This window comes from Cupressus sempervirens, chromosome 10 (genome assembly GCF_028749045.1).
Source record: "Cupressus sempervirens isolate cs-2001-9-10 chromosome 10, ASM2874904v1, whole genome shotgun sequence".
Lineage (NCBI taxonomy): Eukaryota > Viridiplantae > Streptophyta > Pinopsida > Cupressales > Cupressaceae > Cupressus > Cupressus sempervirens.
In genome coordinates, this window is record NC_143127.1 from 362,705,136 (window position 1) to 362,718,664 (window position 13,529).

Here is a 13,529-nt window from a genome sequence, read left to right on the forward strand (position 1 = left end):
TGGCCAGACAAATTAATATAAACTCTAAAATAGAAACATACCAACTAAATCATCTATTAAAAAAGGACGATTCAACCAGACTGCTTCCTTAACATCAAATGGTAATAGAATGTGATAGAGGAGGGTATCATACATCTGCATAAGGTAGTCCATCCTTGTGGGGTGCCTCCACAGAGAGAAGACAATTCTCTATAGAAAATACAATCTGAGTCTTTCCCGGAATCGGCAACGGAACATTGAGGACCATATACATCAAAATCTCCCATAGTGGCTTGCTGAAACATGGCACATGTCAAAATTACAACTTACATCAAATACACTCCACTCTCACACCAGAGAAAGACATTCCTTATGAAGAAAATTCCTTAAAGCACTAAAGAGTGATGTTCCAATTAATTCAAATTAGAGAAATAACCAATAACAAGCAATCTAAAAAGGGGCCTAAGTGCACTACTATGTACGAAATAAATCAGATTATATTAGTTGAAGTACACGTCAAGAAACCCGGGTCCTACATATGCCATAATTGTAAGAAGATGAAAATAAGTTAACCGGGTCCTACATATGCCATAATTGTAAGAAGATGAAAATAAGTTAAGTGCTCTCTTGTAATTCTACAATAGCTTCATTATTGATAAATTATTAAGCATGAATCTCTAATTAATTGCAATGCTTTAATAAATCCATTTTTCACTCAGAACTAGCTTTTTAGCTAAGACATCAGTTCAAGTATGAGGTTGAGTACAAGTTCGGGGTTCTAATTTGCCATATTTTTCTTCCTGCTGGAAACTTATGTTACAAATAAATGAGAAAACTAACAAAAACAAATAACGCATCAAGAAGCTAGCTTCAGAAACATCCAACTAGAAAACTCTAGCCACCATTAATACTAAATTTGTCAGCTTCAATTAAGTAAGTTTCAAAAAATGTAGTTTTCTTTGTACTAGATAACCCTTTTGAATACTTTTCCAGTGAGAACCAAGAAGAAATACCATTCCCAGCCCATTTATATGGTGCATGAAATCTGAAGAATAAATGCGCAAAATCAATTCTGTGATTGTAAAATCCCACTGCTGAAATTCAATAAAAAAATGCCTATAAATTCTGTTGATTTCTCAGCCAAAACCTATTTCAAAAAAAATAACTTCATTTAGCAAGAGGCGAAAAACAAGCAACCACTCTAGGAGTTCCTTTTTATACTATATGTCTTATGGGAAGCTATATAAGTGTCTCATGGGGGGGAGGGGGATCGCTTTAATATATTTTATTTAATTATTATAAAGTGATGTTATGATTAATCACTTTATTTTATTAATTCAAGGCATTAAATTCAAGACTTCAACATTTTAATCCAATTCAATCCTCGGTACCTAGCCACCTTTACTGAAAACTAATGATGGATGTGTCATCCTGGTTATGTCTTAATATAGCCAGGGAACTCACTTTCCAACTAGAAAACTCTAGCCACCATAAATACTAAATTTGTCAGCTTCAATTAAGTAAAGTTTCAAAAAATGTAGTTTTCTTTGTACTAGATAACCCTTTTGAATACTTTTCCAGTGAAAACCAAGAAGAAATACCATTCCCAGCCCATTTATATGGTGCATGAAATCTGAAGAATAAATATGCAAAATCAATTCTGTGATTGTAAAATCCCACTGCTGAAATTCAATAAAAAAATGCCTATAAATTCTGTTGATTTCTCAGCCAAAACCTATTTCAAAAAAAATAACCTCATTTAGCAAGTGGCGAAAAACAAGCAACCACTCTAGGAGTTCCTTTTTATACTATATGTCTTATGGGAAGCTATATAGGTGTCTCATGGGGGGGAGGGGGATCACTTTAATATATTTTATTAAATTATTATAAAGTGATGTTATGATTAATCACTTTATTTTATTAATTCAAGGCATTAAATTCAAGACTTCAACATTTTAATCCAATTCAAACCTCGGTACCTAGCCACCTTTACTGAAAACTAATGATGGATGTGTCATCCTGGTTCTGTCTTAATATAGCCAGCGAACTCACTGTCCCCTCCTAAAAATTCGGGGTCCTCCCTAAAAAATACAAATTGTGAACCAAGCCTCTAGAATGACCCCTGAGGTATCCTAATGTTTTTTGGTCAACTCCCAGTTAATCCCTAAAAATTAGGAACCCTTCCTAAATAATAGGAGACTGTCGCAAACTGTCCAAAACGGCTTATAAAGCCCTTGTGTGGCTCCACAACCTCTTGATGCGTCCCCTATCTACTCTGCTGACCTACAGGAACCCTCATAGTTACCCAACCTCTGCTGACAACTGAGCTATCAAGGAAGTGAAATGATGGATGGTTACTAAAATAACTTAAATAGATTATTATAGATTATTACAGTTAAAAGTTTTTAGTGTGCAACATATCTGAAATGACAATCCTCCCATTTATAGTTTTTCAGGGATTTTTAGTTAGTGTATCTTTCCTTTAAAAGTTACCCTTTTTTACTTTTCAAATAGAACAGGTTACCATCTGAAAAGAGGGATATCTCATCCACGTCACCAAATCCACAAGCCATCATCCAGACCCCTAAAGATGCATCTGAAACATTGATTTTATAGTTTACATTTATTTATGATTTCATTGATTTGCTTATAGCCAATCAGATACAATAATGCAACGTATACCATGTATAGTCCTATTTTGGGGCAATGTAATAATATAGAGCCATCTCTGATCCTTTAAGATGTTTAAGACATTAGCAATGTGTTTGAATTAATTAATTCCTGGAAAATCCCTAAGCTCCATACACACATATATGATGGAAGAGTGTACACATATTTCCCATCATATCATGCTATCAATTTATTCTGTTTTGAAAACATATAATGTAGTTGTAAGAATAAACCTATATGGTTGTTGTACCAAAAAAATTGTTTCCACTAATCTAAATTGATTAACATTTGTATTTTTCTCATTCATATATTTTATCCTACTGTAAATCCTATTGTAATCCTCAAATAGCAATAACCCTGTATATGCATACATTAGTCTTCAAAATCCGACTGAAGCAAATCAAATTTACCATCTAAGTCAAGAAGACACAGTTAGATCTGACTCAATTTTCTGTTTCATATGAGTAAAAAATGTAGAACATCACAGTGTGCATCACAACCAAACAATTCAACATGACACAGAATTTTCACTGGAATGGTCCCTATTCCATATTGAGTTTTAACAAAATTTAGCGATTGCTTTTCGAATGAAGCTTTTGATTATTTTCCTAAGCAATAGCAACAAAAAACTTGACAAAACATTGATAACTTACTACCAGAAAATTGACCATATCAAAATATGGAAATTTGTACCACATAAGCACCATCAATCTAATCATTAACAAAGAAAAAGAAATTAAGTCATTGACTAAATTGCCCTGCTACGGCTCCTCGGAAAAGAATTTTACCTGCAGCCAGTTGCTGAGAAACATAAACGAAACAACTCCTCTGTTGCTTCTCGAAGAACTTGAAAACTAGGTGAATGTGAAATGAGACAGATACATTTGTCCACGAAAGAATTCAGAGGAATCCGATAGGCTTCAGCAATATCATCACTTACTGGGTCACGAAAAGCAACACAGCTCACATAGATTTTGGATCCATCTCCCTCTGCAAAAAACAAAAACATAAATAACTCACTTGTTAAAAATGTGGTTGCTGACAAAAAAGGTTTGAAACAGATTTTAAAAGATTTATAATTAAGTAGGCGTATTCCACTCAGAAACAACTTAAGATTTTATGAAGGTTGGCTCCTTGGCTGTCTGTATTTCATATATCTGTCCTTACCATGTCAGGGGCTGAAATTGACACTTTATTTTCTGTGCTTTATAAAAAGAGAAATAGATGTGCAAGAAGAGGATGAATCCACTTTATGTGGTAGGAATGTAAATCAAAAATGTGTTTAACATGGGATTGCTACACAGAGTTCACATGTTTAAGTGGAGAATGTAGAAGAGACATTGGATTGCTACGCAGAGCTCACATGTCTGAGTGGAGAATGTGGAAGAGGTGTAGAATTTATGTATTTGATAAGTCATTAAGATATGCTGAGAATAGATTACACAACCTGCTGAATTGTAATCATTGTCACAATGTAAGATAAATACAATCCATACAGGAATTCCAAAAAAACAGTAAAATCTATGTACAACTGAGAGGTCTTGACCAAATCCAGCTGGCCTGAGAAATTAGCATTTGAGTGAAATTGGTGACTGTAATTGTAAAGCATGCACCCAAACATGCATGTTCATTTATTATTTTTAATCTTCACCTGCCAAACCATGAGGAATTTGAATTCAAATTTCTAGGTCTCTCTAAGTCCCGTGAATGTGATTTACCGTCTTAGAAAAGGACAATGCTGAAAGAATGCTGCTCAACAACTATTTTGGCAAGCAGATCTGCTACTTCATTCTAAATATTTTGTTGTGTTCTATTATTATAGTGACAACCATAAGGCTTATCGGTTGATTGATGTAGACATTGATCATCTTATCTTTAGTTGCAATGTTGTCTTTGATGAAGAACAAGGACCATTTCTTTCTTCCTCGTCTAAGCAGAATTTTGAGGATCGGCCTCTAATTTGGGTGTCTGTCTTTAGTTAGGTTCTCCTGGTGCGAGGGATGTTGCAGAATCTAACTTTGATGATGCACTACTTGACTCTCCTCTGGACGATGCTAATCTTCCACTTGTTGCATATCTTGTTCCACCTCGAGTTATTCCAGCTTCAGTTATTCCTCCTCATGACGTTGGCACATCTACTCTCCAGCCTAAATGGTGGGCTAAGACTATTAGTGATCTTCATCCTAATGAGCTCATTGAGGGTAGAGCTGCCAGATAGCTAACTTTTCTCCGATGGCCAACCTTCATAGCACTTATGACCCTCAGACATTCAACAAGGCCAAAGGGAATCCACAGTAGGAACAGGCTATGGATGTGGAATACCAGTGTCTTTTGAGGAATCTCATCGGGGTTCTCTCTCATCTTCCTGCAGAGAAGAAACTCATGAGTTGCAAATGGGTCTATAAGGTCAAGTATCATGCAAATGGTACCTTAGATGAATATAAGGTCAGATTAGTTGCTTGAGAGTTCACACAGCAGGAAGGCATTGATTACGAGGAGACTTTTGGTCCTACTGCCAAGATGAGTACAATTTGTCTTCTTCTTGTCATTGCAGCTCAGCGTGGATGGAAAGTCCATCAAATGGATGTTACGAGTGCCTTCCTTAGTGGTGAGTCGTGGGAAGAAGCCTACATGACACAGCCTCCTAATTTCAAGGTTGTTGGCAAAGAACACCAAGTTTGTAGAATCAAGAAAGCATGCTATGGACTCAAACAGGCACCTCAAGCATGGTACATCAATACTGATCAGTGTTTTGTTGCTCATGGTCTTCAGCTTTGTCATTTTGACAATTATCTGTATATCAAACGCTTTGGTTACGATATTCTCTTTCTTGTTGTCTATGTGGATGATTTGATCATTACTGGCAGTTCAGTACATTTAATTGCAGAAATCAAACAAGATTTGTGCAAGGATTTTAATATGACAGATTTAGAGCTTCTCCATTATTTTTAATATGCTGAATTTTGGCAAACTGATGGTAGCATCTTTATTTCTCAGTCTAAGTATGCTAGGTACTTTCTTGACAAGTTTCATATGCAGGATTGTAAACCTGCTTTCACAACTATGGAGAAAGGATTGAAGTTGTCAGCCAAGTCTGATTCTCCTCTTATTAGAAATTAGAATTGAGTTCTAAGGAAGAGTTTCAGCAACAGGTCGGACTTCTAGGAACGAGACTCCTTGACATTGGAGGGTTGGACAAAAAACCAACATTTCTTGGAAGATAAATTCATTCACAATTCAAAAGTGTGTAGACTAATATCATTCTTTGGTATTATCGGTGAATCAATCATTTGTAGTGGGCAGATTTGTAACAACTGACTTCAGATCGGGTTCTTGGTGCATTTCACAGACATCTGTCAACCACCAGGCCTACCGAACCATCCTTGGGCCAATTGATTCATTCATTCAGTTAGGGTTTGGAAAGCATCAGCAGTGCAAATCAGATAATAGCATCTGATCAATGATTAGACAGTGATAAAATCAGTAATTTATACCATTGGTTGTCTCAGAGAAAACACGTACCTGTTCTAGGCATTGAACAAGAATGTTTTGAAGTACTTAAGTAAATAAAAATTAAAAAAATAATGTCTATTATTGCATTTAATTCCTGCACTCTTCATCCTAGTTTCTATCCACTATATGTTCTTAATTTCATTACTATTATCAAGAAAAAAAAACAGAAAAGTTCCAAAAATACAAAAAAACAGAACATACAGTCATCAGATGAGAGAGGATCTTTTCATAGTGCAGTTGGAGCTTTTAGCTCCAACTGCACTTATTAGCATATCTGGTTACCAAATGTGTCATCACGGTTTTTACCTTCAACAACACACTTCAATGCATTGAACCTTTAAGTAATCAGAGATTTTAGGTCCAATTACAACAACACATATGCTTGTCCATATGTTGTCCGAGTTTTTAACCCCAACAACACTTCTCATTAAACAAATCCTACCATGAGTAATTGGAACTTTTTGTTTTAATTACACATTTACTTGTATTTGCACTGCGTAATGTTAAGCGTCTCAATAAAGTGCTCATAGGATGGTGGTAGACTTTTCATAGTAATGACCACCATATCCGCTTCCTCCATTGTACGGCCAATGGCCTCAAGTTGATCTCTGATGTCCTTAATCTTTAGAAGATGTTCCTGTAAGGACATGTGCTCATCCATAATAATAGAGAATAATGATTCTTGAATAAGAAAGCGTTGCTTTTGTCTGATGTCTCGTGGAAATCCTTCAGTGTTTTCCAGATCTCTGCAGTTGTCTTTCCGGACGGTACTTGAGGTAAGTGATCATCAATAACTAACAGCTTAATGAGCATAACCGCTTCACAATACGCTCATCAAACATAGCGTCGATTGTGGTAGGACGAGTCTCGGCACCCAGAACAATCGCCTCAAGGCAACGGTACTCAAAGATCATCATCATTATGTGCTTCCAAGTGTTGTAGTTATTTTTGTTGAATCGTTGACTACCTTCCAAGAGAAGATTGGGGAGAGATGTCATGACACGTTATTTAATGCAAAAAAACACGAATATTGGAAGAAGCAGAGAACATGAACTTTGAGGCTGATTGACAGAAGACCCAGAAAAAAATGAAAGGACACCCAAAAGAGAGCTTGAAAAACTCAGAAAGAACCTAAAATTAGATTTTGAATCCATTGGCTCAAAAATTGAGGCACAGAAAACATTACACCCAAAAAAATAGAGACCGACCTAGTTCAGATCTGCAAAAACCCACCAAGAATCTGCAAGAAGTTTTTGAAAATGACACGGAAAAAAAGAGTTTTGAAAGAAACCCTAACCGTTTTCGAAAAACAAAAAAATGGCAAATTTGATTGAAAACATGGTGGAAAACAAAACTGTTCTGGCCAAAAAACAATGAAAAAGGGTTGTAAAAACCCTAGACGACGTAGAAGACTGTAGAAGGGTCGAAATGCCACAAAAAATGAAAAAACAAACATCATGATTTTGCAAAAAAAACAGCCATGAATTTGCAGAGGTCATTTGTAACAAAACATAGATAGAGAAAAACACTTCAACTCCCAAAGACAATGCCTAAGAATGACGTCACAAACCAGATAGAAGATGCTCGAAAAAACCAAATACAAAATGACGCTCGAAAACCCTACTCAAGTTTGAAGAAAAAAATGAATTTCTGCAAACAATTGAACACACCCAGGCAAAGATTTTCAAAAATCTTATGAGACTAAAAATTCCAAGAAGAAATTAAAGATTTTCAAAACCTAGTTCGAAAAATAACTCAAAAAATTTCAATAATGAAACTATTATTTTTCGAAAAAAAATAGCTCTGATACCATATTATGGTAAACTAATGAATGTGTTATTAAACAGATATCATAATGATCTATATATACAAGTATACACAAGAATATTTCTATAACGAACAAAGAGAGAAATAGAAAGATTCTAAAGAGGGATAGAATTTGGAGAGGAGTGACTATTAGACATAGAAGTAAATCTACGGAATAGAGAAATATAACTCTTATAGTGTTATTGTGCAACTTAGGTGTAAAACGCAAAGGTTTGATTATAGGTGATAGCTATGAATTTTGGAAGTATAATATTTTGGAGATGATTTGTGCTTTTATTACACTCTTACAATGGAGATAATGTGTGCTTTTATTACACTCTTATGATGTAAACACATTATTATTGATAACAATATATATTACTGAGCAAAAAAGAAAACGGTATTACAATTAAATGAAATATATACACAAAATTCATTGATAGATACTTCAAGGGTTCCAAAAGCCCATGGAATATACCTAAATCCCTTATTCTCTGAAACTCTACAAACTCTAGCTCCTCACCAGTTCAATCCAATGCAGTTCATTTGGTGTGGACAATGGACGATGATAGTTGCCATTTCCCCCACCTTATGGGCTTAGACTAAAATTATTTAGGTTTTAGTTGATAAGGCTCAAAGCTTAAACACACAACCTGTTGGTTGTCATTGCACCAAAAGCTATTTGTTAATGCTAGATACAATCACTAGATTTATAGAACACAAGAGGTGGTTAAGCCATATCATGAAACCAAGTGTCACGTCGCACATCATAAGCAAACCAAAGACCAAAGGCACACACCTTGCAACAAACCCCTCCCCCAACACAAGCATAGGTATCAAAGTTGTGACCTAGGTTCGAATATGTGATAAGGAGACCAAGGGCACACACCTTGCAACACACCCATGATTATTAGTCATGCAATTGAAATGCAAATACTAGCAAAGATGTCCATGAGTGAGTATGTGTTGGACACTTCAAATAGGTGATCCCAAAGGCCAAGGACTGCTCCTAATCACAAATGAATCAACCTAGTCCTCCAAAATGTAAAATGTTAAAACTCAATACTATAGACATAGAAAAAAGAATTTAACATGCCTAATCGCACATTGGATCAAAACTTGGAGCATGATTCAAAGGAAAATGGATTGGGTTTGGTTCACGATACAATTCTGTTATGTGTGTGCAATTATGTAATGATCAATGTCTTATAACTTTGTGAGAAAACTTGAAACCTGTTTTTGGGTGTCTCTAAAGCTAACTTGCTAACTGCATTAAGCTGTCTTACATTCTAAGATTTTCAGAACAACATATTTATCTTCAAATAAATTAACATTTGCATTGTCATTAACTTTATCGTTTGGCTTAATTCTGTGAATTTTAATGAAATATATTTCCGATCCTCCTTGAGAACTATAAAGAAGGAAAATATGTAGCATAATAGTGAGATTATGTTTTTGTCTGCTATTAAGATAAAACAGAGAAAAGAGGAATACCCGTCAATACTATGGGATAGCTATGTGGATGGCTGGTTTTATCACTGGCATTGAAGCCCGAGGTATACAACTCTACTCCTGCTGGCAAAACACACTGCATTCACAACAATAATAGGAGAGTGCTCAAGCTTCTGCAATTCATTATAATTGTTTGAAAGATTTCAGAATAGAAATTGCATAAGAAAATATTTAAATGTTGTTTCCTATTCAATTTATATATCTCGTAAAACACAGTACATTCACAACAATAATAGAAGAGCGTTCAAGCTTCTGCAATCCGTAATAATTGTTTGAAATAAATCGTAATGGAGATTCGAAAAAGACTTAAATGGTATCTCTAGTCACTATTTATAATCTGTCATCCGGAAGAGTAATGGATCGCGGTAATATTAGATCGGCATTGTAGAAAGCATCTTCGAATTGTCGAAAACACTCACGGATAGAAATTTCAAGCTTGCCGAATGCTACTTAAGGATCAAGAAAACTGATAGGGTCATAAAAAGGAGCCGAAACGCCAATTATTATTTTTCCTAACAGGTTCCTCCGATGAAATGTTTCAAACAATAGTAGAAGAATAATGCATCTTACATTAAAACAAGGAAACGTACAAATTTACAGTTTAATGTAATTTTATGAAAAAATGAATCCGTAATGAAAGGAAACGGAAATACAAATGATTTAACTGAAAAAGGGAGTGTAAAGTATCTAAAAACATCGTTAAAAGAAATAGTATAATGTACCGTGGAAAGTTGCGGGGGAGGAGGAGGGTAATCGGAATCCTTGGAAGAAGGGAACTGGTCAAGAAGGGAGGGCATGTATTTGACGAGGGTCCCGTGAAACCCTTTCACGCCGTCCAGTGTTCGAAGCTCCGGCCCAAGCCCGCATACTGCAAAATACTCGAACATCCTTCCGCGACCTGCCATTCCGATTAACTAGAAAATTGAAATGATCTGCGCAGCGGCTATACCAATAATGGCAATGACGATCAGCCCGCAGAAAGAGGCGAATGGAGGTTCCTTTCAGATCTTGTTCAAGGTTACCTCCAGTGCTAGCGCTCCAATTATGTATAGATTGGCAGTAAAACTTGAAATTGAATTTCTTGCAGGTGACTGTCGTATGAGCGGGATGTCCTGAAGAATTTTCATTGATTTTTATTCGGTAAAATTAATCTTTTTATTGTAAGTTTTGAAAGGTGAAGGATGGTTAATTGGACAGAAAATCTTGTAGTTTTTTGGCAACTTTATGAAGTGTTGAGCTGCTTTATTCATTTTTCATTTTGAATGAACTCTTACTCTTTCAACTTTCTCTTCTCTCGATAAATGTTGAAAAGGTATATTACATAAATTTCAATAAGTTTGAAAGAATAAAGTATGGTTAAAGATCAATTGTAAAAAGAATATAAAATTAACACAGGTAATCAAATTTGAATTATCAATTGATTTGTAAATATAGTGTCATTTGATTTGGGAATTTGTTTTGTAACAAAATCTTTCAAATTTGTTTGAGGTTTCACATACAAATGGTATCTTGATTAGTCACATGGAGTTAGGTCTTGTACATGTTGTCTCCCTTGTCAAGTTTGGCTTGGAGTGTAGATGCATAGAGGAGATGGCCCTTCAAACTCATCTTCTAACTCTTCTATAGACCAACTCATTCTTGGAGAAGTGAGTAAAAAATCATTCAAGGTTGTAGTGGCTAGAGAAAGCAATCTGTTTATTGACATTAGATTCATGGTTGCCCTTCATCACAAGTTGTGCCCTTAGATAGTGATGGTTGTAGAAGAGGTAAGGGTTCCCCTATTGTCTCCCTCATTGTTAGACCAAATGTTCAAATGTCCAATGTAATGGAAATGAAAAAGATAGATTAAAAAATGTTGCAATTTTTTTAGTGGCTTGAGAAATTTCTAAGATATCTTCTCAAAAATGTATGAATGGTTGGTTGTTCAATGTTTAGCTAAGTGGTTATGGTTTCACTATACATACTATAGAACGATTTAGAAGGTATTGTTTGTATAAAAGAATTCAAACACCCCCTCCCCCACCCCCCCTAACCCCAATCAAGAAGAAGTGGTTAGGAGGCAAATTTTGAATAATGGCTCCTATGTTTTAGGGTCATTTCTTGGTCCACAAAAACTAGTAAAGAAGAAGTGTGGGACCTATTGTGCCCTATACAGGTTGTAATCAAGGATGTCCATTTGTATCTATTGCCTAAAACATTGAAGTCCATGTTTGTAGGGTTGTTTGGATGGAAGATTCAAGTTATGTGCTGCCTCATATGGATGTGAGACTTCTCTTAGCCATTAACCCTAAGATTAACATCCTAAAGACTAAAAACTAAAATGAAGTTGAAATTGTTATTTACCATATAAAGTTTCCTGGGGGGCTAAATGTGTGTTTCCTTTATCATAGAGAAGGGCATCGAAGAAGGAATTGCCCCATGTTGAGAAGCAAGACTTGCTGGTAAGTGAATGATAGGTGAGTGATCATATGTTGTCATTGATGGCAACATCTCTTATTTGTGTGATTGCTTGTGTTGACAATAAATTTTAATGTGGTATAAAAGTGAAAAATACCCAAGTTGAAAAATGTAATACAAGATATATTTGGATAATTTTGGTCAGTAACAATAGAAGACTTTTCAGTTGAGGCTACAATTTTGGGAATATGATATATACAATGTGTATGAGCTATTGTTATTATTTCTTGCGTTAATATGAAGTCTAGTTTGTTTTGGTGATGTGAAGCACAACAGGTCTAATATGACCCGATTTTAGGGCAATTTATGTGATCAAGTATTTTGGCTTAGTGAATTGAATTGCCTCGTCAATTCAATTGCTTAGCAATAGTGCGATGACACCCAAGGACTTATCTCTTGGATAGTGTGGTCCAATTTTATATTTTGGTAATTGAATGGACATGTTTTGAAAGGGTTAGTAAAGCTAACTAGATTGATGAATTATAAGGGTATGAAAGAAATGTCTTTTAGCATGTGAAGCATGTGTTGATGTATTGTGATGATATGTTGATGTGATGTGTGAGCCTTGATGTTGAATTAGATATTAGATCATATGTGAGCTTCAGTGGAACTAATCAGGCATTGTAATGCTATGTAATAATTTATTATAATGTAATATTTTTATGATATTTGGATAGTGATTCCAAAAGGTGGCTATAACCTTCATTCTCGAGTAGTGAAACCTATTTTTGTTCTCACAACTCCTAATTGGGTTGCATAACTTTAAAAGGGTCAAGTCTCCTAAGAAGGACTAGTGTACTAAATGTTATGTAATGACTAACAGGGTCAAATCTCCTAATATAGATACTTTCATATTAGTGCATAATCTTGTGGGATCAATCCCCACCAGGGTTTTCCCTTGGCCAAGTTTTCCTCAAAGAACAAATCATGGTGTTGTGAATTCTTCTATGGTGTATACTTTACATCTATGCATTATAGTTTATGGTTACATTTTGTTAAGTTGTAAATTGTTAAATTGGTTTAAAAGTGTTGCAACACTTGTTCACCCCCCCCTCCCCCCCCCAGTGTTACTTGATCCTAAAAATTGGTATCAGAGTTTGGTGCCTCATAAAAATTCTCACAACATGAGGAGGATCCCAACATTCTCAAACTGGAGACTCTAGTGGATCTTCTCGGGCATCTATAAATGCCCAATCTTTTCAAACTGGAGACTCTAGTAGATCCCCCTTTTTTTGCAAATGTGGTAATGTTTAGGTGGTTAATCTAATTGTTGGCATCTTCGTAAGAGTGCATATGTCATCTTCATTATTTGTAGGTAAGAGTATATAACATTACATATAAGTATTATAAAAGTCAGCTAATTAAAGATAAAAGACTAATGCAATAATAAAATAATAGTTTCAGGGCAGACCAACTTTTGTCATTGTATAAAAACATTTGGTCTTGGGTACCAAATTTATTGTTTTTAATAACACTCTCTCTCCATCTCTATAAAATAATTCTTTATTTTCATCTAGTTAAATAGCCACCGCAAAATCTAGATGGTAGTGATATAAGACACATAAAGGTTAGTAATCTTGAGGGAATACATG

At 35.2% G+C, this 13,529-nt stretch overlaps 1 protein-coding gene across 2 annotated transcripts in view; it reads right to left on the reverse strand.

Moving 5' to 3' along the window:
• The window catches only part of SCD1 (stomatal cytokinesis defective / SCD1 protein (SCD1)), a 329,677-nt gene extending 319,069 nt beyond the window's left edge, over window positions 1–10,608 (reverse strand). For both annotated transcript variants that reach the window (XM_089807297.1, XM_089807298.1), the window contains exons 1-4: window positions 10,203–10,608; window positions 9,463–9,556; window positions 3,438–3,639; window positions 134–275 (exon numbers count right to left, since the gene is read on the reverse strand). In XM_089807297.1, the coding sequence (XP_089663423.1) occupies window positions 134–275; window positions 3,438–3,639; window positions 9,463–9,556; window positions 10,203–10,385 (621 nt within the window). In that variant the 5' untranslated portion in view covers window positions 10,386–10,608. The remainder of the gene's footprint in view (window positions 1–133; window positions 276–3,437; window positions 3,640–9,462; window positions 9,557–10,202) is intronic.
• Window positions 10,609–13,529: the final 2,921 nt, after the last annotated feature.